General features: G+C 40.0%; 1 protein-coding gene across 1 annotated transcript in view; it reads left to right on the forward strand.

The window, feature by feature from the left end:
* LOC135218891 (homeobox protein DLL homolog) overlaps nucleotides 1-18,694 on the forward strand; it is a 354,620-nt gene extending 335,926 nt beyond the window's left edge. Inside the window, exon 4 of the mRNA XM_064255337.1 lies at nucleotides 18,485-18,694. Coding sequence (XP_064111407.1) covers nucleotides 18,485-18,694 — 210 coding nt within the window. The remainder of the gene's footprint in view (nucleotides 1-18,484) is intronic.
* The last annotated feature ends 7,481 nt before the right edge of the window (nucleotides 18,695-26,175 follow it).

A 26,175-nucleotide genomic window follows, 5' to 3' on the forward strand; every position in this document is an offset into this window, starting at 1 on the left:
TTTTCCTTTTACTAAAACTTTTCATCCTTCTGCTTCCTCCCCCTATAAGGTACGGATTTTATGTTGATGACTTTTTGATTGGTTTTGGACATGATTTAGACTTGTTCATTGGATTTGGTGGAGGGTAAGGATGGTTGGCATGCCACCTCACCCGTAGAACTCGAGTACCTAACGTGGTCGAGCGAGGGGAAAGTTTATATGTCAAACCCTGCTCTTAGTGCTGGGTCTGATCTCGACGGACATCATGACGCCTTAAGCACTGAGGGTGGGGTGTATATCTGGGTGGTACCCCTAGCGCAGCCCTGTATGGGATAACACTGTCCTCTAAATGTGGCTCCATGGTGGGTGGGGGGCTACCTGGACGAATCAATTCTACGTCTTATGGAGACATTAAAACCTTCTGTTGACGACTTAGGCAAGGATAAGGACAAGGAAAATTCTGGTATTTCCTCCATTGTGACTTTGGAGCCTTTTTCAAAGGACCTTGTTACAAACATTTTATGTGTGAAACCAGTCCCTTTAGACTGGAATTATGAAACAGTATTTAATGAATTTTGTAAATTTGGTAAAGTAAAAGAAGTAAGGAATAGACTTGGCAAAAATTATGGTTTTTTAAAATCTGGGTATTTTTCAATAACGAATCGGAAGCTCACAGAGCCTACAGAGAGTTCAGATCAGATTCATTGAGTGTTGGACTTGTAGAGGCAAAAGAGGTCCCTAGGTATCTTCAGATTTATAAACCACCAAATGAAACTAAAGATTCGAATAAAATAAGTAAAACCTCCAGATCACTAGACCCAGCTAAGTGGTTAATTATTACAACACATGGTGAGAGTGGCAACCTCTTCAAAGTGACGAGGTTGGTAAGCCAGAAGATCGGCAATGTTGGGAGTCCTGAATTAACTCGCTTTGGGCGTAATAGTTTTTTAGTTCATACCAAGACAGATATTCAATCGATAATGCTCCTAAATTTGAAGCTTGATCCTGAAGGTATGATAAAAGAGGTAAAACCTCACTATAATTTTAGTTATGCGAAGGGTGTTATATTTAATGAAGATCTACATGAAATGGATGAGGAGGAAATTTTGGAAATGTGTCCAGATGTGGTTTGGAAGGTTTTTAAAGTGCCCCGCCCATCGATGCTTATTTTAACATTTAAAAGTTCTTCTCTGCCATCTGAAATTATTCTTGATAGTGAAATCATGTAAGTTCATCCTTATAGACCGAGAGTGCGCCAGTGCTTTAAATGTTTTGGTTTTGGATACTTCTCTAACGTTTGCATCAGAAATAAACTCTGTGAATCGTGTGGCCAGCTTGAGCACGAGGAATGTTCTGGACCAGTAATTTGCGTAAACTGTAAGGGTGAACATTGAGCCCGTGATAAGAAATGTAGTGCATTCAAGAAAGAACAAGATGCATTACTAGAATCTCTTGACGAACACATCAGTGTGGGACAGGCCAAGAAGCTGTTGGGCAGGAAAACTTATTCGGATGCCTGGAAGGCACAACAATTGAATACTGCTTCTTCTGGTGCCCCTTCTGGTGGGGCTCCCCAGTGCCCCGCTGGTGGGGTTTTCCACACCCCCTCTAGTGGGGTACCCCGTGCCCCCCCTGGTGGGGGCACGGGAGGCCCCCTGGTGTTCCCGTGTGAGTGTGTGCCTTTGTGCAGTTTTTAGTTTAATTTTCAAACATTTGTCATGACACCGAAAAACACTTAGGTTCCAGAGCTTTGCCTCTGTCCTAGACATGGTTTTTTATTTTATTTTAATCTAATCCTTCGGGCCAGCCCTATGAGAGCTGAAAGTCAGCTCAGTGGTCTGATGAAACTACTTTAATAATAATAATAATAATAATAATATTCCACCACTAGGGCTCCACTCCAATCTGCTGATCCTTCCTCATCCTCAATAAAGGATGCTTCTACTCCTGTGGCCCGACATACTGGGCCAAGTGCTCAGCCTAGTAAGGTTAGAACACAATCGGCGAAGACGGATAAAATAAACATTCCATATAACAAACTGGATATCTTCCTCAAACCTCCCTCTACTCCTCCTTTTGCATTATCTCAGGCAGAATCTCTGCCTGATTTAATGGAATTAGAAGGAAAAAAACAAATGAAGAGGGTAAGAACACCCTCATCCTCTCCTCCACTAACTCCAACAAAAGATAAAACCAAAATCAATGAGCAAGCTGGCGAAGAAAAACAATCGTCATCAAAAACTTACAAGCAAAGCTTCCCATCCACTAAACATTCAAAAATGACCTTGAATAGAGGACTACCCTCCAAAACCTAGACATATTCTCTTCAATTTTACAGTGGAATTGTCAGGGACTTTGTGCAAAATATGAGGAACTTAAAGTGTTATTCTATAAATACTCCCCTATTGCTGTATGTTTACAAGAAACAGTGCTTGATGTCCACATACCTTGCCCTAGAGACTATATATCATATAGAACACAATATAATTTGGAAGTGGGAAGACATGGAGGTTGCCTTATATATGTTCGCAGGGACCTTCCTCATTTTCCAATCCCACTAAATACACCTTTACAGGCTGTTGCGGTTCAAATTCACCTAAGACGAAAATACACACTCTGTTCCCTTTATCTTCCAACAAACAATCCCATTACTCGAGAAGAACTAATTGATTTACTTCATCAGCTTCCACGACCATTTCTTCTCATGGGAGACTTCAGTGGCAGACATCCTTTATGGGGAGATGTGACATCAAATCAAAAAGGGAATATTATAGCTTCCATAATAGAAAATGAATATTTAGGACTTTTAAATACTGGAGAACCCACTCATTATCATATCCAGACAGGTACAGTCTCATGCTTAGACCTTACAATATCTAGTTCCAATTGCACGATGGATTTCAGATGGAAGACGAATGATGACTGGCAAAGCAGTGACCATGCTCCCATAATAATAAATTCCAATGATGACCCACCAGTTCAAAGATCTCCAAGGTGGAATGTTGAAAAAGCAGATTGGAACAAATTTCAAGAGCTAAGCGAAATAGAAAGTGATGCAAATGACTTCCCAACGGCAGATGATGCAATCGATTTATTAAATGGGACATTCCATACAGCAGGTATACATTCTATACCAAAAACTACAGGTCTTTTTAGGTGACGCCCAGTCCCGTGGTGGTGTGAAGAGCTCGCACTGTTACACCGAGTCACAAGAACATCACTTACACGTTATCGTAGACACCGAACTATAGCAAACATGATAATATACAAACAGAATAGAGCGCGTTTTCAAAAGGCAATGAAAACTGCTAGAAGGCAGTCATGGGCGTCATTTGTATCGTCTATTAACCAACGAACACCTATCTGCAGTATATGGAAGAAAATAAAAAAGATTGCTGGGAAATTTACTCCCAGTCCTCCCCCAGTACTTAAAGTTAATGACAACCTCATCGCCAACGCAAAAGATGTAAGTGATAAACTCGCCGATCATTTTGCCCAAGTTTAAAAAAAATTTGACAGTTCCCCTGGATATCAATATAGAAGAAGAGAGGAACAACTGCGATTAGACTTTTTCACAGATAAGATAGAGCCATATAATTTACCCTTTACAGAAAGGGAATTTGATGCTGCCCTAGCCAGCAGCACTAACACTGCCCCTGGTCCAGATGAAATTCCCTATCAAATGTTTAGGCATATTTCAAAAAATACAAAACTATTTATAATAAGTATAATTAACAGATTATGGCATGAAAGTAGCTACCCAGTCATATGGGAATTGGCTTTTGTATTACCTTTTGTTAAACCAGGTAAAGACCCTTTTTCAGTGGCTAGTTATCGACCAATAGCACTAACTTGTTTATGCAAGTTAATGGAAAAAATGGTGAATACAAGATTTGTCTGGTATTTAGAGCGTAATGATATTTTCTCACCCTCCCAATATGGATTTAGAAAAATGCACTCGGCAGAAGATGTCCTACTGCACCTGGAAACCTCCATATGTGAAGCATTTGCCTCCAAGCAGCACCATATAACTATTTTTTTTTTTTTTATTGAGAAAGCTTATGATACTGCTTGGAGGCATGGCATTCTTAAAACAATTCATACCTGTGGTCTACGAGGAAAATTGCCCCTATTCATTAAAGCATTCTTGAAATGTAGATATTTTCAAGTTAAAGTGGGCAGCACATTATCAGATAGAAGATGCCAAGAAGAGGGTGTCCCACAAGGGAGTGTGTTTAGTGTCACACTTTTTGCGTTAGCAATAAATGGAGTCGCGTCTGTTATACCCAAAGATGTATTGAGTGCCCTATTCGTAGACGATCTTTCAATATCTGTTGCTGCATCACGAATGTCAGTTGCAGAGAGGAAATTACAATTGACAATAAATAAGATAGTAAACTGGGCTGAACAACAGGGATTTAAAATATCAGCCAGTAAGACTACTGTTATGCATTTTTGCCACCTTCGGGGAGTACACCCCGACCCAGACCTTTATCTGTACAACCATAGAATACCCTGTGTTGAAGAGGTACGCTTCTTAGGCCTCATATTCGGTAAAAAACTCAATTGGCTTCCCCATCTGAAACATATTAAAACCAAGTGCCTTGAAGCTTTTAAGTATTTTGAAAGTATTATCTAATACCAACTGGGGTGCAGACAGGCAGACAGTTATAAAACTACACAAATCACTAATTATTTCAAAGTTACTTTATGGATGTGAAATATATTCTTCTGCTTCATCTAATCGTCTTGCTATCTTAGATTCAGTACATCATACTGGTATACGCTTGGCAACAGGTGCCCATCTTAAGTTTGTTAGTTGATGCGGGAGAAATCCCACTAGAGTTATATCGCCAATCATCAATTATCAGATTTTGGTTTAGGGTTCAGAGAATCCCCAACTCTAAAGCCTTTGAAGCAGCAAATAGAAATTCTTTCAACAAATTTTATGAAAATCATCCAAGGTTTCCTAAGCCTTTTAGTTTTAGAGTGAAAAAGATCTTTGAAAAAATGAATATGTCAAGAAATCCTGTATGTCCAGTTAATTTACCAATTACCCCAGCATGGAAATTACCTGTAATTAAATTTTGTAAATATTTTAAAGGTATTAAAAGAGAAAAATCAGATACAGAAATTAGAGCACTATTTTTAGAACATACTGCAGAGCACTCAGGCTGTACATTTGTTTTTATTGATGGCTCCAAAACTGATGATGGAGTCGGATATGGAGTTTTTAGTGATGATTTTAGCCGCAGAGGAGCACTACCCATCGTAGCATCGAACTTCACAGCGGAACTGTATGGAATTTTAACAGCATTGGAACATATTGCAACCCTCCAGAATTCCACTAATATCACCATCTTTTGTGATTCCAAAAGTGCATTACAGGCACTTGAAATTTTTAATACTGATCATCCAATTACATTGAAAATCTCACAGTGGGTATTTCTACATCAGCGTAGAGGGATTACTATATCTTTTTGCTGGGTCCCAGCGCACGTAAATATATATGGAAATGAAAAAGCAGACCAACTAGCTAAATCAGCAGCAACCAATATGATACCAAGACCAATTGCTGTACCATATAGAGACTTTTTTCCTATTATATCAAAGTTCATTGCAAGATTATGGGAACAGCAATGGAACGAAGCAGGACTAAATAAAATGAAAGAGTTTGCCACACGTACACACCCTTGGAAATATGAATCTATGCCTAGGAAATGGGAAGTAACGATATGCCGCCTCCGTATAGGACATACAAGATTGACACATGGGTATCTCATGAGTGGTGATTACCAACCTTTCTGTGATGACTGTCTCGTCCCGATGACTATTAAGCATTTACTAGTTGAATGTCCTAGTCATCGGGAACTGAGAGAGCAGCACTTTAAAGACAAAAGAGATAGAGATGGTAATTACAGTTTGGCGAAGATATTGGGTGAAGAAGCGCAGTATGATTATGAGTGTGTTGTAGAATTTTTAAAAGAAGTTGGAGTTTTTAACGAAATTTAGGTATTTTGCTTTTATGTATGTGTGTAGTTTTTAGCTTTGGTTTTTTAAGAATGAATGTATGGAAACGTGAGTAAATGTATTTATTGCCTGTCTGTGTTCTAGTATGAAAGCCTTTGCCTCTGTGCAGTTTTTTATTTAATCTTAATTTATTATTTATTATCCTACATGACCTGTTTGGTTCCAGATTGTGGCCTTTGACCTGGACCTTGCATTTTATCTAATCCTTTTGGCCGACCTTGTGGGAGCTGAGGGTCAGCTCGATGGTCTGGTTAAACTATTTTATAATAATAGTAATAATAATATTGTAGTTTTGGTGGTGTTTAATGCATAAGTAGCATCTTTGCGCTAGCTATAGTATAATAACTGATACGGGATTTTAAGTTTTTATGATGTGTGCGTATTTAATATATAGTTAATTCTTTTTATCGCTTAGATTTCATATATATATTTATTTATTCATTCATTTTTTCACTTAGATTTAGTACTATATTTGAAGATAAATAGATTATATATGTTTATATATATGTAATTTTTTTTTTTTTTTTTTTTTTTTTTTTGATAAATTTTAGAATTATTTATATCCCGATTTTTTTCGGGCCAGCCCTGTGAGAGTCAAGTTTGACTCATTGGACTGGTAAAACTCCTTTCTTTAATAATAACAATATGATGTGTGCGTGGATTTTTCCCAAATAGGTTGACTAAAATGGCTTCATTCGACGTTAATGATCCTGGTAGTCACGACGCCAGATAATTACTAATTATTCATTCATTCTTTGCAAGCTGTTGCGGTGCAAGTGTTTCTGGCTTGTAAATATACAATTTGTTCTGTATATCTTCCACCAAATGTAGCTTTCCCTAGTACTGATTTCTGTAATCTCATCAGACAGCTTCCTTTGTCTTTCATCATCCTAGGTGATATGAATGGAAGAAATCCTTTATGGGAGGATTTAATTACTAATGAGAGAGGAAATTGCCTGTCAGCCATTATTGAAAGTAAAAAAGTTGGTGTTCTAAACACTGGAGAACCCACCCATTTCCATGTACAGACCGGTACTTTAACAGCCATCGACTTGTCAATATGTAGTCCCGATGCCATTATGGACTTCAATTGGCGAGTGATCGATGATAGGTTGTTAGCACAGGATCAAGTCCTCCATGTTAAAGATTACTCCGTTGGAGTGTAAAAAGAGCTGACTGGGCAAATTTTGAAGAGCATAGTTCAATCGAAGCTACAGCAGAGGAATTTGAATGCATTGAGGATGCTATTGAATTGTTAATAACTACTTTATTTGCAGCTGGACTTCGGTCACTTCCAAGAACATCAGGTCTATTTATGCGCCAACCAGTACCATGGTGGTCAAAAAAATGCCATGAAACCCTTAGAACTATGAGATCTTGTTTTACTAGGTATAAAAGACGAAAATGTAACTATTATCTGGTAGAATTTCGTAAGGCTAGGGCAAAGTTTAGGTTTGAAATTAAAAATGCATGAAGAAAATCTTGGATAAACTTCATTTCTTCCATAAATTGCAAAACTCCCATCACTTTAGTGTGGAAGAAGATAAGGAAAATAGCAGGAAAGTTTGTACCTAGCCAACCACCTGTGTTAAAAATAAATGGCATAAATGTAGGAGATCCAAAAGTAGTGTCAAATGAGTATGCCCTACATTTTGCTAAAATATCTAAAAAAGATAATGAGAAACCATATGCAAACAGCAGAAAACAAATGGAACAGTAATATCTTGATTTCACAACAAATAAAGAGGAGTCTTATAATATTCCATTTACTATGAGAGAATTTGAATTGCCTCTCTAAAAGTTTTAAAGAATCTGCTCCTGGTCCTGATGAAATTTCATATTCTATGATCAAGCATGCTGCTCAGAATACTAAAAGATTTATCCTAAGTATAATAAACGATTTAACTTTTTACAAAGAACATTACTACCCTTTATGTTGGGAACTAGCAAGAGTCCTTCCTTTTGTCAAGCCTGGAAAGGATAGTTCTTTCGTAGGAAATTATCGTCCAATTGCCCTAACATCTTGTTTGTGTAAACTAATGGAGAAAATGGTGAATGCTCGTTTAGTGTGGTATTTAGAGCGAGGAAACTTTTTCTCTCCGGCCCATTGTGGTTTCCACAGTATGCGATCCACTGTTGATATCTTAGTTAGAATGGAGTCTGCAATATGTGAAGCCTTTGCTTCTAAGCACCACTTTATCACGGTTTTCTTCGACTTGGAAAAAGCGTATGATACTATGTGGCAGTATGGAATTCTGAAAGTAGTCCATGAATATGGTTTAAGAGGAGAATGATCTATTATTATTAAGCTATTCTTAAAAAATTTTCATTTTCAAGTACATGTAGGAGCAGTTCTGTATGAAGTATGTAAACAAGAAGAAGGTGTTCCTCAGGGCAGTGTGTTAAGTGTAACACTTTTTGCTCTAGTAATTAATGACATAGTAAAGCAAATACCTGCTGATGTTATGCACACTCTCTTTGTGGATGACTTTTCTTTATCTTTTGCAGCTGCACGTATGTCAGTAGCAGAACGTCATCTACAAATAGTAATAAATAAGATAGTGAAATGGGCTAAAGTGCATGGTTTCAGATTATTTTCATCAAAGACTGTAGCCATGCATTTCTGCAGAATTAGAGGGATACATGCAGACCCAGATTTATATGTAAATGGCCAGAGAATATCTTGTGTTAACGAAACAAGGTTTTTAGGAATGATGTTTGATACTCTGTTGACATGGCTTCCCCATATCCTAAATCTCAGGGCTAAGTGCAGAAAATCCTTGGATATCTTGAAAGTTTTGTCAAGTACTACATCTTGGGGAGCAGATAGACTCCAGTTATTGAGATTGTATAAAGCCTTGGTTTTATCAGAATTAACATATGGATGTGAAGTTTACACCTCGGCTACCCCAAGTCGCCTTAAGATTTTAGACTCCATTCACCATACTGGAATTAGGATTGCTACTGGAGTTTTTAGGACTTCCCCTATAGAAAGTATTTTAGTAGATGCTGGGGAAATGCCCCTAGCCTTACATTACCAGGCTCTTCTGGCTCAAAGCTAGTTCAGATTCCAAAGACTTCCTGGATCCCTAGTATGCCAGTCACTAAGAAATGGAAGATTTGATAGCTTTTATGAAAGTCATCCAAAGATGCCACGTCCATATGCCTTCAGACTGAAATCAACCCTCCAAGACTTGAACATTCCAGACAAATGTGTACTACCGGTGAAGGCATCTGTATCTCCCCCTTGGAAATTCCCAGCAGTAGAGTTTTGTAACTACTATAATCAACCAAAGAAGAATGTCTCTTGATAAAATATTATGTTATACCTTTTTAGATCATATGTCACAACATGACAATTTTATCCCAGTTTTTACCGATGGATCCAAAACCAGTGCAGGCGCTGGTTTTAGCATAGATTTTCCGTCCTTTGAGTGTAGTGGAAGGCTCTCAAGTAATGCATCTGCATTTACTGCAGAATTATATGGAATTCTAATACTGTCAAAGAAGTTTTAAAAAGTAGTGATAAGAATTTTATTGTGTACTGTGACTCTAGAAGCGGTCTAGAGTCACTGAAAGATTTTTATTCCAAACATCCAGTAGTTTTAAGTATTCTAGAATGGTTATTTTTAGCTAAGCGGAGGGGTTTTAATATTGAATTTTGTTGGGTTCCAGCACACGTTGGAATATCCGGAAATGAACGCGCTGATGCAATTGCCAAAGAGGCGGTTTCTCGTATTGAGCCCAGATCATTCAAGCTGCCGTGCAGAGATTTATATACTCCAATTAGAGAGAAGCATAAAGTACTTTGGCAAAATATTTGGGCAAATTTAACTACAAATGTAAAACTGAGAGCTATTGCACCTGCAATCAATCCTTGGCTGTACAATTTTATGCCCAGAAGGTTTGAAACAGCTCCGTGCCACCTACGTATTGGACATACTAGCCTGATACATTCCTACTTGATGAATCGTGATCACGAACCATACTGTGAGGATTGCCTGGTTCCACTGACTGTTATGCACTTGCTGGTTGAGTGCCCCAGTTTTGTGGAACAGCGCAATCAATATCTATATTATGGGAAGGAGAATAATGTTTTTTAAGTTATCAAAAATTTTAGGAGCAAATGGGATTTTTAACATGACTGGCTTGTTTGGATTTCTTTTTAACACTGGTATTTTAGACCCTCTTGATTTGAGACTGCCTTGACGGAGTTACGCATTTCCAACCTATGGTTGAAAATGTGTAGCGGGCAAGAGGGCTTTCGAACTGGGAGAATTATCTCCTAGTTTGAATCTAAATGTCTCAATTTTTCTCTTACTTGATCATCTTTCAATCTCTTACTTTCTTTCGCTCAGTTGCTCCCCCTAGCTGTCCTCCTTCTCTTCACTAAAACCCTCGTGTAGGTTAGGTAGGAGCTGGGTCTCTGAACTTAGGCTTTACCTTGATCCAAATGGCAGGGACTGTAGCGGTTTGGTCCGCCGCTCGATTATGTTTGGACCCTGAGGATATTGATGTGATTCCACATCAATATTTATTGGGGCAGGACTACATGTGGGGACTTGCCTACGGAATCTGGGGAGGTATAGTCTCCACGGTAGGACTCTCGGCAATTGATCCGGATTGCCCTCTAAAATAACATGAGTGGGGATGATTGCATACTAGCTATGCCCTCGGTCCTATCAAGCGAGTTTTGCTTACACTTGAGCCAATCATGTTATGTTAGAGCCATCCCTTAGGGGTAGGGTAGGGAGTGGACATATGGGAGTTGGTCTCTGCTGTGTGTCTTTGGTGAGGGGGAAGTCTTTGAGAGGAGACCCAGTTTTTACCATGGCTTGCAGTTGGTTTCTCTGTAATTTCAAAAAAAAAAAAAAAAAAAAAAAAAACGAAAAATGGAATATGACTCTGGAACTCAGTCCCCCGGAAAATGTGACCCCATGACACTAGAGACGACTTCGGCTTGTTTAAATAAGGAAAGCCCTGTTGACAACCTCGGCAATAAAAAGGATTCCTCCAACAATACTGCTCTGACCAGTGTTGTTAAAGACAATTTATCGGCACTGGTGGAAAATAATTCTTGTAGTAACAGTAATACTTTACTCTCTGGTTCTGGCTCATTACCAGATACAACAAAAAATCTGAAAATTCTCCACTTAAAAAACATACCAATTGGTTGTAGCTATGACATAATTCATGAAGCCTTCTGTAGATTTGGGGCAATCAAAGAAATTTTAATGGAGCTTAATGATAGTAAAGGCTTTTGGGAAGCTTGGGTAAAATAATTTTCAACAAGTTTTGAGATTGCTTTAGAAGCAAATAAAAATTTAGAGAGCTTAAGAATTGACAATTGTTTGATTTCTGGGGCTCTATGTGATAAAGCACCAAGACACCTAGAGGTATATAAACCAGAAGAATGGTTGGAAAAAGAAATAGAGCATGGACTTCCAGAAGTAAGAACCCCCAAGCCCCCAACATGGATAATTGCATCTGGGAAGATAGAAAATTATAACTATTATAAGATGAGTAAATTTATACAAAAAAAAGTTGGTTTAATTAAAAGTAAGGATATTAGTAGATACGGTAAGCAATCTGTTTTGATTAATGCAAAATCAGATACTCAAGCTCACATGCTTTGTGGCATGAAGATTGCAGAAATTGATCCTATTAAGGATATTAAACCACATATGAGCTTCAGCTATGGTAAGGGAGTAATTTTTGATAAAGATCTATATGAATTTTCAGAACCAGAAATTCTGGACATGTGCCCTGCTAATGTTTGGAAAGTAAGTAAGATCCCTCAAACAAGCATGGTAGTTTTAACATTTGAAACCCCTGTCATACCAGATCATATAATTATTGAGAATGAAAAAGTACGTGTTCGAGAATATAAACCTAGCCTTTACAATGCTTTAATTGTTTCAAGTACGGTCACCCTTCCCGGTACTGCAATAATACGAAGATCTGTATTAACTGTTCTTCGTTAGAACATGGCCAATGCAACAGAGATACAACCTGTGCAAACTGTAAAAGATCATCATAAATCAAATGATAAAATTTGTAGAGAATACAAGAAAGAAGAAGCTGCCATCTTGAAAGCAAATGCTGAACATATTAGTGTAGGTTATGCAAAGCATTTACTCAATCGACAACTTAATTTTGCTCAAGCGGTTAAGATGCCACCAAAAGATTATAATCCACTACCCCTTACTACCACAGGGGGACCAGTGGTAGCACCTGGCCCGTCAGGTGCATCTCCCTTAGTGGTAGTAGCCCAGCCATCTGGGTCAAGTGCTCAGCTTATAAAAGCCAGAGCACAAACCTCCAGAGAGGTCAAGATGGTTTCCACCACACCAAAAGTAGTGTCACCGATAGGAGCATCTCTCCTTCTGGGCCAAGTGCTCGAACTGTGAAGTTCTAGCACAATCCTCCAAGGAAGCCAATGCGGCTTCCACCACCTCAAAATGTATTGTCTCCGGCAGAATCTCTACCTGATTTGATGGAGATTAGAAAACAAGATCTTCCAAAGAGGAAAAGTCCCCATCTCCTCACCTTCATCCAAATCAGGTAAGTGCCCTACTGCTCATGATCCCAAGGTTGACTTGTATAAAGATCACAGAAAGAAAGAAAAGAAGAGCGGTGGCCTAGTAAAGCCTTCCATCTCCAGGCCTTACATGGCTTCATCTGAAAAGTCCCAAAAGACAAATGAGACAAAGAAAAATAATAACAAAAGTATGTCTATTATCCAGTGGAATTGCAGAGGTCTAAGTACTAGCATTGAGCAAATAAAAACTTTAACCAGGGACTTGACACGAAGGTAATTTGTCTACAGGCAACCAGATCCGTGACAAATCCATTTTATCTGACTCATTATCATTTTTGTAGATCCCCCCTTTGCAAGCCTGGCAAGAGCTCCAAGTGGTACAAGGTTTTTTATTCACAATCTTAAAATTTGAAACAATCCCACTCAATACACCACTACAGGCATGTGCAGTTAGAACTCATATTCGGAAAAAAAAATTACTTTATGCTCGCTATATATTGAACCATCTTTAGAACTTTTCCTCTTAGATCATGCTGGGAATCCAAGAAGGCTTAGCCCTTCTGACCTCCAAGACCTGATCAATCAGCTTCCTGCCCCTTTTATTTTGATGGGTGATTTTAATGCAAAGCATACTTTATGGGGTGGAAATGTATGTGATAGATGGGGTAATCTTGTTGAAGAATTAATCGACAACAATGATGTAATACTAATGAATGATGGTTCTCAATAGGTATGATGTATCCACAACTCTACATCAGCCATTGATTTGTCAATCTGTTCCTCATCCATTCGATTGGACTACCTTTGGTCAGTAAATGAACACCTACATGGCAGTGACCATTGCCCAATAATGTTAAATTATGTCCATAATCTTCCTTCTCAGTGTCCACCAAAATGGAAGATAGACGAGGCAGACTGGGCAGCTTATGAAAAGTGTTCACACACCGATAAAGAGTATGATGAATTTACATCTCTAGTGCATGCCTATCAACATCTTGAAATATTATGATGCTAATGCTAGCAAGTTTATACCTAAAAGATGCGGTTTACCTTCATCGCTCTGTAGTTCCTTGGTGGAGTAAAGAATGTGCCAACGCAAGAAAAGTGACCCGAACTTGCTTCAGAAGATACTTGAGAACAAACTCTGTAGCAGATAGAAATAGCGTACCTCAGAGCCTGTGCCAAACAAAAAAAGAACTTTTAAAAAAGCAAAGAGAGCATCTTGGAAGAAATATATATCTAATATTAATACAAAACTCCTTCAAAGAAATATGGGAAACAAGATTAGAAAACTTCAAGGCAAATTCGTCCCTAAGCCTCTACCAATATTAAGAGGGAAAATAATAGATATATATCTGACCCCAAAGATGTAGCAGAGGTTCTTGCAAAGCACTTTGCCCATGTATCAAGTGCTGACAACTATTCCCCAGCATTTCAACAAATTAGAGCATCAACATCTGTTGTTCCTCCTGCTTCTTCAAATACTGAAGCTTTTAACCTGCCTTTTAGTATGGAGGAGATGCAAAATGCTATCTCTAGCTCTTCTTTAACTGCCCCAGGTGAGGATGGCATCCGGTATGAAATGATATCACATCTTCCAGTGGATACCAAGGAATTTTTATTAGAAACCTTTAATGGTCTATGGGCTTCCCATACATCTCCTGATTCTGGCATACATCAGTTGTAATTCAGGCCACAAGTCTGGTAAAGACCCAGAACTGCCATCTAGTTATAGGCCATATCCTTGACCAGTTGCATATGCAAACTATTTGAGAGAATGATCAACAACAGACTTGTGTGGTATCTAGAAATCAAAAATCTTTTATACTAACAGGCAGTTTGGTTTTAGGAAGAACTGAAGTACTCTAGACCTTTGCTGATGTTATCAAGGGAAATTTCAAATGCCTTTTCTAACCAAAACCAGGTGGTGGGTGTCTTTTTTGACCTCGAAAAAGCATATGACACGACCTGGAGGGGTGGTATTTTAAAGCAATTGGCCTTGTGGGGTATAGGAGGACATATGTTCTCTTTTATTGAAGAATTTTTATCAAACCGCTCAATTAAAGTGAGAGTAGGGTCAGAACTGTCTTCATCCTGCATGCAAGAAGAAGGTGTCCCCCAAGGCAGCGTATTGAGTGTGACCTTATTTGCTGTTGCTATTAATAGTCTCATGAGTCACATACCTCCTGGCATACAAGGATCACTATTTGTTGATGACTTTGCAATTTACTGTAGTGGATCATCTGCACTACAAGCATGCCAAAATCTTCAAATTGCAATAAATGCTGCATCCGCATTGGCAAATTCTCGTGGATTCATGTTTTCACCTCAGAAGACCAAAGCCATTCGCTTTACTCGTACTCGTAAAAGGGAAGAGATCCCCACCCTTTTCTTAAATGATTGTATTTTGCCATATGAGGATAATATAAAGTTTCTTGGAGTCATTTTCGACAAGAAAATGACATTTGGTCCCCATATAAATGACCTATCTATCAGGGTTAAGAAGTCACTGAACATTCTGAAAGTTGTATCGCATTTTGATTGGGGTGCTGATAGAACAACTTTGCTTAGAATTTATACATCTTTGTGTCTGAGCAAGTTAGACTATGCATGCCAAATATATGGGTCAGCTGCAAAGACTTTACTTGGAAAACTTGATATTCTTCACAATGCTGGGCTTCGCATCTGCACAGGTGCTTACAGAACATCTCCCATTGACAGTCTCTATGTGGATTCTGGCATACCTCCCCTTTCCATTCGCAGAGAGGAGTTGAGTTTGAGGTATTTAGCTAGGTCCCTTGCTGTGAGAAACAATCCTAACTATAAATATGTTAGGGCGCCTTTAGATCGGGCTCCTAACAGATCCAGAGTGCCCAAGCCTTTGGAAGTACAGCTGAAAAATGATGCTAGAGAAGTAGGCTTGTTAACAGCACAGATAGCAGAGGTAGGATATCCCAAGGTCTCCCCCGTTGTGTATCCACCTGTTAAAGTATGTTTTACGGCAGGAGGAAAAATACCTTACCTAGTAGGGTAATGAAAAGTGAGTTTTTAAATCATGCTGCTCAACATCATGGGAAACATGTTTTTACAGATGGCTCCAAATCGGCTGCAGTCCAACATATTTTTAAAAATGGCAACCAAAATAGTTTTTATACAATTTTTACGGATTCCAATAGTGTTTTACTCTCATTAAAACAAATTATGCCAGGCCATTATCTAGTACAAGAGGTGCAGGACTGGTTAGTACTTCTGCAATCTAATAAGAGTATCAGTGTTCACTTCTGTTGGGTCTCTGCCCATGTTGGGGTGGATGGAAATGAACAAGTAGATAAGGCAGCAAAGGAAGCTTCAGGGCTAAGTAATCCATCCCCCTTTAGTATTCCTTACAAAGATCTTAAAAGTGAGATTCATCTTTACTGTAAAAATAAGTGGCAGGCTCGATGGTCTGAACTGACCACCAATACAAAATTGAAACAAATCCACCCATTGGTGGATAAATGGTCATCTTGTAATTCTACAAGTAGGAGGGATACCATTATTTTAACTAGGCTGCGTATTGGCCATACACATGCAACGCACAATTATTTAATGAAGAGTGGGGAAGGGAGACAGGCCCCTCACTGTAATACCTGTCAAGTGACAATGGATGTTAAACATATTTTAGTTGATTGTCCTGTTTTTAATCTTCAGAGGAGGACACATTTACTCCAGGACAAACCTTTGAGAGATATATTGGGGGAAAACTGTAATACCCTGAACTTGAGAAAATTTATACAAAGTATTGGGTTATATTACGAGCTATTATTGATTTTATTAATTTATTTATTTATTTTACCCTTTTAATCCCTATTTATTTCACATCTAGATTTTATTGTATGAAAGTGTTGCGATTGATGTTAAAGGTTAAAATGGTAGTAAATGGTGTGAGTATACAGATATTATGATTGAATGAATTTTGTTATATAGCGCTGAATGGCCTTTGATGCCCCAGTGCTTGGCTTAATGCCTAAATCCTATATTCAATTCAACTGGTATTTTAGATAAACTGTAATGCTTGTGTGCGCCTTGTTTTTATTTTTATTGAAATGGTATATATGTATGTATGTGTGCAATGTATGTATGTATGTGTATATGTATATAATAATTTCTTTTTTATATAATTAATTTTTATATTATTTATTTTATAATTTCCAGTATCTTTTATCATATTTTTTAAATAATTCTCTGTTTAATTATTATTATTAAAATTTATAGGGTCTTTTTATATATAGTTCGGCATCAATGACCTAGTTGTCGCGATGCTAGATTAATATAGTATCAATCAATCAATCAATATTTACTTTCCATTACGGCGCTGAATGGCTTCTTTGGCCTCAGTGCCTGGGGCTTTTGCCCTAAAACTCATACATCCATCCATCCATCCATCCATCCTAAGAGAGCTGAAAATCAGCTCAGTGGTCTGGTTAAACTACTTTTATAATAATAATAGTAATGCGAGAACTGTACTGTGCCCTTGGCTGTGAAACATTTGCTGATTGAATATCCCAGATTCGGGAATCTGAGACATAGGTTCCTTTCTTTGGGTTGTGACAGAGTAGGTAATTTAATCCTAGATTGTACTGTATATGTAAGAACTTATATATATGAACAAAATTTTTATATACATATTTATAGATATTTTTATATGAAATTTATTTGAAATTTAATTTTTTCTATTTCAGTGTCAATTACCTAGATGTTGTGATGCCAGGTTTAATAGACACAATCAATCAATCAATCAATCAATCAATCGCCAGATGAAACAGAATTTCAGATAATTCTGTCGTCGATGTTTGGAAGTAGGGATGTTCCCAAGTATTGGTATCGGTGGTATCGGCTAGTTTTTGTAGTATCGGTATTGGTGAATTTATGGCCCATACCAGCTGATACTTTTGTCATCAGTATAGGAATCTAAAGTCCTCTTAGGCTGGCATAATATTAATTTTCTGTACCACTTTTTATTTCTAGGATAATTATATTGAAATTATCTTTAATTTTAACTTAGTTTAGATGGTCCAAGTCCAATATGAGTTAGAACTTGCAAAGTGATTTGTGCTTTTTTTGTGTTGAATGTTTTGTTGATCTATACTGAGAAACAAACTCTGGTCCTTTCGTAATCTTATTTTTGTTTGTGTACTGGTATCTCATTTTTCTAGGGATTACTTAATAAAAGCAATATTATGTTTTGTAATGAGGTAAAAAGATTAACCCCTTCATCACCAGAACCTTTCATTATCTAAATGAATGAGTCTGCTAACTGTTTCTAGCCAATATATAAATTAAAACTCAGACTATATCAGTGATTTCAGATTGCTCGTCACTCCATGAATTCGAGTAAGCACTATTTACCTAAATTGTTAAGTCTTCTAATGGTAGCCATAATATAGGCCAGACTGTATCCAGTAATAAAGGGATTAAGTACTAAATAGTTATACTTGATGTTCTTTCTCAATGAAATTTGTGACTTTGAAATTGTTTATATAACATTATTATATGACCTTTCAACTTATGAACCTCTAATATACAATAACAACAGAACAAGAATAATTTTAGTAACTATATATTCTCCTAAATAACAGTAATATGGATGTAACAGGTATCGGTATCGGTGTGCATCCCTAATTGGGAGTGTACTGGGTTTTTTCCTGGATAGTGTAGGACTAATATTTTTTTGTTGGTTTATTATTTTTATGATATTTATATTCTTTTGGTTATGTTTTTACTGTAATCCCCAAAGGGCTTACCCCAAAAGTGAATACTTACCAGGTTAAAACCTTTGCGGGTTACTATCTAAGAAAGATCAGTCTACTGTCTATGATCTAGTAGTGCCACTGATAGTTTTAATTAGTTTAAGTAAAGTTTTTTCTATACTGTTCAGAAATTATGTACACTTAGGTTGCTGGAGGAGGTTCTTCAACAACAACTTCAACACGTAAAGCAAGGTCCTCTTACACTTTTCAACAACTGCAGCAACTGAACAGACGTTTCCAAAGATCCATGTATTTAGCTCAACATGAACGAGGAGAATTAGCAGCTATGGTGGGCCTTAGCCAGACTCAGGTACATAGCTGTTCTCATATTATTAGTTTGGGTTTGCCTCTTTAAGAAGTTATCAATGTAAAATTGCACTCCCCACGAGAATTCCTTGTGATGGGTGACCACTTAAGCTGTTGTCAGTACATTATTCACTTTTACCTACCTTAAGTCTATCCTGTCCCCTCAGACTGCTAATACTTGGATAATTTTTCCAAAACCCAAATTATGCCTTAGATTATGCCTGATGTTACAACACAGTGGCTGTGAAGTTATTTAAGCGTAGAATGAAATTAATTTCAACATAATAAAATCACAGCCCCCTTGAAGTGAGACCACCTTGATGTGGTGAGGGGGCTCTTGAACCCCTGGAATCTGTTCCCGGGTTTGAGTGCAAGTCTCATATATTATTATTCTAATATCTGTCTTGGACTAATTTTCTTTGGAATTTTCCACGTCATTTACAATACGTAATCATATTCAAGCCCAAAGTGCCCTTTCTCATATAAATAATAAAGAAATTACCAGTCTTTCCTGCCAGGGGAAACTTTACAACATCAAAAACTATAAAAATTCTGAATGAGACTTTGTCCTTAAATTCACGGACCGGTATGAAGAGGAGGATTCGGTTCCTAGAACTATTCTAGAACCAGTATGGTATGTAGCCTCATACAGAGAAGGCTGTAATAAGGGATTTTGATGAAGGAAAAATCTATTTCTGGGCAAGGGTCCGTGTCGCCCAGTGAAATAATCCCTTAAGTTCATTATTTCTAGGTAAATAATACTAACATTACCAGAGAAAAAATAAAAATAGGGGATGTCAGAATAACTGACTCGCTCACCCTAAATAAAAAGAGGGTGTCGGTATGGTACTGGGGCGAGTGAGACCACTACCACGGACCTCTTGCCATTTAGAATTCTCCTACATCAAAATCCCCCTCCCTGAGAGAGCTGATACACGGCCGGCGCCAGCAACTACTACTACACATCCTCCCACGCTGACCGCAGCGCCTCTCGTGGCCATCCTTGAAGTTAGAGACCAATCTTGGGCGCAAGGGTTGGAGAAAAAAGGGGGGGATTTCACTGGGAGACACGGACCCTTGCCCAGAAATAGATTTTTCCTTCGTCAAAATCCCTTTTCTGGGCTCAGTCCGTGTCGCTTCGTGAAATAGTACCAGAGAATTAGCACAAGATTGGAGAGAAGTAAAATAAGTTCTCAATAAAACAAAAAGGAAAACAAAATTATTATAATCTAGATGAAATAATTACAGAGTTATCATATATAATTTAAATTTAGCATAATGTAACATGTGTTAGCCTAAAAATGTATTTCTGGGCTCAGCTCGTGTCGCCAGCGAAAATACAGCCATTTAAGAGTCCTTTCACAATCTTTACAATGGAAGAGAGTACCCCGCTCCCTTTCTTGACAAAGATTGCTACGACTACCATTCCAGCAGCCCAGAAGGGGGATTCGTTGCCTCAGCTGAAAGAAGCGGACCCTACGTCTCCTTTACTTCCCTCAGCCGGTGAGTTGTGGGAAGATCTGCCCAACACTTTTTCTGCGGGCAAACTCAAACCAGACTGTGCTATGGAGCAGTTTGGTGAGAAGCTACCTAGACTTCCGGATAGCCTCATTCAGGCAGAATTTGATGCCAAGTCTAGGTTGGCCAGGTCTATCAATACCATGGCCATGACCGAGGTGGCTACCATTTCCTATGGTTCTGAGCCACTTTTTAAGCTTCTCACCAAGTCTCTGACTCAAATGGTGCAGTCTGATATGTTCGAGTTCGCCACGGCTAGAACAAACTGTAGGAAACATGTCCTCCAAGAAGCAACGATTCGGCATGAACCGAATAAGTTGCTTGCATCGAACATCTGGGGAGCAGACCTCTTCCCAGATGCGATGGTGAAGGAGGTCCAGGCAGAGGCTACAAGGCTAAACCAAAGCCTTAAAGATCGTTGGGGTCTTACGGCCAAGAGACGCCAGATCACGTGGTCAGAGGTAGGCTCAGACGAAAACCCAGACGTTTCCGCCTTACCAGACGAGACAGCCAACCTTTAACCCACCGGTTCCGAGCTGTCCCGTTGGTGCAAGCAGCCCAACCTTCTACCTCCAAGGCTCAATCGCAGCCAATTTATGTCATTTCCCCCAGCCTCAACCCTCCACCTCTTACTCTCTCTCCAGCCTTCAATCAAGTCTTCGAGGGGTCAGGGCTTCCCAGAAGTATGACCGCTCGGGTAGGGGAGGCAGAGGTAAGCGATCCTTTCGTCAGAGAGGATCGGGAGGGTCCTTTAATAGAGGAAAGCATTTCAGGGGAGGCCGAGGAGGCTACCAACACCAATGAGGACTTTCAGGTAGGAGGGAGGCTGTTTCACTTCCGCCACCGGTGGAATCCCTTAATAGGACTTAGAACTAAACTTAGGCTAACTTATGATAACTTAAAACTAGATTTGAATGAACAATTATGCACAAGTGAGACTCTCTAGCATAAAAATAAGAGAGGATAACTCACAACAGTTTTAAGATTTATCAGTAAACATTCATAATATATACAAGTGAGTTTCCCTAGCACAAAAATAAGGGAGAACATCACCAAACAGTCACAGTCAGTAGTAATATTTACAAGTGTGAGTGCCCCAAGAAAAAAAAAAAAAAAGGGACACATCACCATATTTAGCCTTTCTAGGCAGCTAAGGCTCAAAACTTGATTGAGCTTGACGGTAAGGTTAGGGGAAATATTGGTGAGGTAGGTAGAAAGGAGATCTGGATCTTCGACTACAACTACTATACAGTCTCAGGGGAAACTGTTTCCCGCTGCCACTGCTGGAAATTTAAGAGATTCTAAGGATTTCAAGTAGTGACGTTTGAAGACTGTTGGCGATTTCCAGCCCGTGTACTTTTTCAAATCATCAAAATTCATATGCTGGAAGTAATTAATAGAGGTGGCTACTGCCCTGATGTCATGGGCTCTGGGGAATGAATCAGGATTAGCTTGTTTAATAAAGTACAGGATTTGTTGTCTAATCCCTTTTATTGAAATAGGTGCACCTTTTTCCCTCATAAAGAGGGGGCCTGAGGATCTAGATGATGTCCTGGACAGATAGGCTCGTAAGGCCGTCACTGGACATAGAGAAGGGTCCTGAAGAAGAGGGAGGACCTTCCAAGGAGCCCACCTCATTAAAGGATCCTCATTTTTTGCTAAAAAGCTATGATCTGGAGATAATAAGACTTCTCCTAAGGGGAGAAATTCTACATGACCAGAGGCTCTTGAAAGGGCCAACAGTTCTGATATTCTGGCTCCTGAGGCCAGGCTTAATAAAAATAATGTTTTCCTCAATAACATTATATAGTTGCATGAATCGTTGTCAGTATCTGAAGCCAGTTTGAGAACGTCATTCAAGAACCATGAAATTGAACTAGGTCTTTCTGAAGGCCTGAGCCTAGCACAGGCTTTAGGAATAGACGAAAAGTAAGAGTCTGTTAGGTCTATCTTAAAGCCAAACTGGAAGATTTTCTTTAAAGCTGACTCATTGGTGGTAATAGTACTAGCTGCTAGACCTTTTTCAAACAGAGATCTGAAAAAGGATATAGCTAAATTAACTGTCATAGTTTGGGCGTTTGTTTCCTTCAGGAAATTTGCTAGTTTCTTAACGGAAGCATCATACTGTCGCAAAGTTGATTCCCTTTTATCCAATTCTAAGAAAAGGATATTTTTATACATTCAACTTCCCTGCCAGATATATACTTAGCTATAGACTCCGTCGTCCCCGACAGAATTTCAAATTTCGCGGCACACGCTACCGGTAGGTCAGGTGATCTACCGCCCTGCCCTGGGTGGCAGGACTAGGAACCATTCCCGTTTTCTAATCAGAATTCTTCTGTCGTCCGGACCGTCAACATTGTTGTGGTTCTCTCGATTGGTTTTTCTTTTTTCACGGCAATGATCTTCTTGACCGACTTTTGGTGACGTATCTGGATTGTTGGATTGGCATACGCTTTTGTGGACTGTTTTGTGGACTTGATTTTGGATTTTTCTTTAAAAATGTCTTACACTGGAATGGTTGTGAGACGTTGTGTGAATGTAGGCTGTAAGGTGAGGTTGCCGAAAGCTTCGGTAGACCCTCACACTGTATGCAAGGGTTGCAGGGAGTATGAATGTTCTTTCACTAATACTTGCAAGGAATGTGAGAATTTGAGTGAGAATGAATGGAAGAATCTAACTAATTATTTGAAAAAGTTAGAAAGAGAAAGAGTGAGGAAGGCTTCTTCTAGAAGTTTAAGTAGTTCGAGATCTAATGAACTAATTCCTAGCTTGGGATCTTCCCCAAGGGTAAGTATTACTACTTCTCCTTCCATTTCAGCCCCTTCTCCTATTGCAGAACCTGTAGATTCAGCGAAAGAACTTGCGGATCTAAAAGCGGCCTTCAAGTTAATGGAAAAAACAAATGGCTGCCCTGCAAGGTAAGGCTAGTGATTTTTCAGTGGAACAGTGATATGAGTGTCCCCAGTGTAGTGGAGGGGGCATCTGGTCGGCTCCGCGACGCTCCTAGGTCTAGACCTCTTCCAAGCTCACATGCCCAGAGGAGAAGGAATGCGAAACCGAAAGGAGGTTTGGAGAATCCCCACCGATCAGGTGTCCCTTCGGCGGTTTCTGTGACACCCCAGACTGCCAGGGATCGCTATTGTAAAAGCGTCCTGCGTGAGTGTTTTTCTTCGTCGGGATCTTCGTCTCTGAGACGTGATTGGAGGGATTCAGATCGCTCGCGACCACTGAAGAGGAGCTGGAAGGCTCCGACAATTGACTCGAGCCCGGAAAACTTCCCTGAGGAGTCTCCTTCGGGAGTTAAGAAGGCAAGAAGAGCCATTCTGTCAACCAGAGTTAGAAGGAGTCAGGAGGTGGAGGCTATGGACTCCTCCCCTCCTCCTTCCCCTCCTCCCGAAGAGGATAAAGAGGAGGTTACTAAGAGGTTTATGATTGCTATGCAGGAGCAGATTTCGTCTTTTGTAGGAGTGCTTTCAAAGGAGCCTCCTAGAAGGAAAGACTCTTCCCTTCCTATCAAAAGGTCCTCCAGACGTATGGAGGTATCTGCCGCCAGGATCGATGCTCCTACTCGAGGTGAGGCTTCTTGTAAGAACGTGGAGTCAACCTTACGGAGTGAGCCGATCAGGCATCTGGCACCGGCCAGGAGTGAGGAGTCAACCCAAGGAGGCAGGCGCAACGAGCCAGGAGTGAGGAGTCACCCAGGAGGCAGGAGCCAAGAGCCAGGAGTGAGGAGTCACCCAGGCAAGAGGCAGGAGCCAGGAGGCAAGAGGCAGGAGTCAGGAGTCGAGAGGCAGGAGTCAGGAGTCAAGAGGCAGGAGTCAGGAGGCAGGAGTCAGGAGGCAGGAGTCAGGAGGCAGGAGTCAGGTCAGGCATGGCAGCCAGGAGCCAGGAGTCAGGAGGCAGGAGTCCGGAGTCAGGAGACAGGAGGCAGGAGTCAGGAGGCAGAGTCAGGAGGCACAAGAGTCAGAGGACTCATTTTTTTTCTTGGAATTTATGACTCTTCTCCAAACAGCTCCTCTCCTTCAGATCGTAGGAGGTCTTGGAAAGACTCTTCCTCCAAACGAGAGCTTTCTCCTTCGTCTGATCGAGGTTTGGACGATTTGTCTGATGACGAGCTTCCTGCAAATGAGGGACTCTCAAATTATAAGATCTTAGCCTCCTTGTTACTACAAGAGTTTGGAGACTCTCTTAGTCTGGCGGCTCCTCCTTCTCCTTGTTCTCTCTTTTCGAGCTCGGCTACGGTGAAATCTTCGGCCTTTCTGAAAATGAAACCTGCGATTTCCATGAAGAAGGCCCTCCAATCTTTAGATTCTTGGATGGGCAATAAGAAAGAGTTGGGGAAGACTGTATTCTGCATGCCTCCTTCCAAACTCCATGGAAAGAGAGGTATTTGGTATGGGACAGGAGAGACTATGGTTTCTCTTCCTGCTTCGGCAGATGCGGACTTTGCCAATTTAGTGGATGCCTCCAGACGTCACTCTTTAGGATCGGTCAGATCTACGTGGAGCATTTCGGAGTTGAACCACTTTCTAAAGGGACTTTTTGTCACTTTAGAGGTGTTCAATTTTCTGGATTGGTCACTCGGAGTTCTGGCTAATAAATCTAAAGACCCGGAGTTTCTTAAGAACCCAGAGATTCTCCATAGCGTCCTGTCGTGCATGGACAAGGCAGTACAAGACGGTTCGGGAGAAGTTGCTTCCCTATTTGGTGCTGGTCTTCTGAAGAAGAGATCAGTCTATGGATCCCTGTTATTAAAAGGGGTTCTCCGAGCCAGAGGACAGCGTTATTGTTCGCCCCACCCCTCTGTCAGATATCTGTTTCCTTCTCAGTTAGTGAAGGATATATCTCGCTCGCTAACTGAGAAGGCGACACAAGACCTACTTGTACAAACGTCCAAGAAGGGCCGTCCTGTAGTGTTCTACGAATAAAGGAAGGGAACTCTCGTCCTCCTCAGCAGCCCTTTCGTGGAGGTGCAGCGGCTCGTCCCCCTGCCAGAAAGAAGAGCTCTGATAAGAGAGGAAGGTCTTCCTTCAGACCTTTCAAGAAGACAAAATGACTTGTTGTTCCTTCAAGCACCAGTGGGCGCCAGACTCCTGAACTTTGCAGGAGTCTGGGCAAAAAGGGGAGCCGACCCTTGGTCAGTTTCAGTCCTAAAGAAAGGATACGTAATCCCCTTCGAGGACAATCCTCCCCTAACATCTACGCCTCGGGAACTGTCAGCGAGGTACAGAGACCCTGTAATGAGAAAGACTCTCCTTCAAATGGTAGAACAAATGTGGGAAAAGGAGGCCATCGAACTTGTGCAGGATCCACACTCCCCGAGATTTTACAATCACCTTTTTCTAGTACCAAAGGCATCGGGGGGGTGGAGACCAGTACTGGACGTAAGCGCTCTGAATCGCTTTGTTCAGAAAAAGAAGTTCCGTATGGAAACGTCCGCCTCAGTAATGTCAGCTCTTCGTCCAGGAGATTGGATGGTCTCTCTGGACTTGCAAGATGCATATTTCCACGTTCCCATTCACCATTTGTCAAAGAAATATCTTCGATTTATGATAGGAGACAAGATTTTTCAATTCAGGGCTCTGTGTTTCGGCCTGTCTACAGCTCCACAGGTCTTCACCAACCTGATGGCGAATGTAGCAAGATGGCTTCACCTAGAGGGAATAAACATCTCCCTCTACTTAGACGACTGGCTGACCCCAAGCCGATTAAAGGTATTAGATTCTATACACCATGCTGGTATTAGATTGTCTACAGGAGCGTTTAGAACTTCGCCTATTCCAAGTCTCCTTGTTGATGCTGGAGAATTAACTTTAGACCTTTACCGAAAGTCTTCTATTATTCGTTATTGGTTTAGGTTGCAAAGACTTCCCAATTCTTTAGCCTGTCAGACTGCTAACTTTGTAAGGCATTGTAGATATTTTGAGTTACACCCAAAATCTCCTCAACCTTATGGTTTTCGGGTAAAACAATTAATAATCGGTCTTGATATAGCCAGAAATAGAGTTC

The sequence above is a fragment of the Macrobrachium nipponense genome, chromosome 1 (genome assembly GCF_015104395.2).
Source record: "Macrobrachium nipponense isolate FS-2020 chromosome 1, ASM1510439v2, whole genome shotgun sequence".
In the NCBI taxonomy this organism is placed as follows: domain Eukaryota; kingdom Metazoa; phylum Arthropoda; class Malacostraca; order Decapoda; family Palaemonidae; genus Macrobrachium; species Macrobrachium nipponense.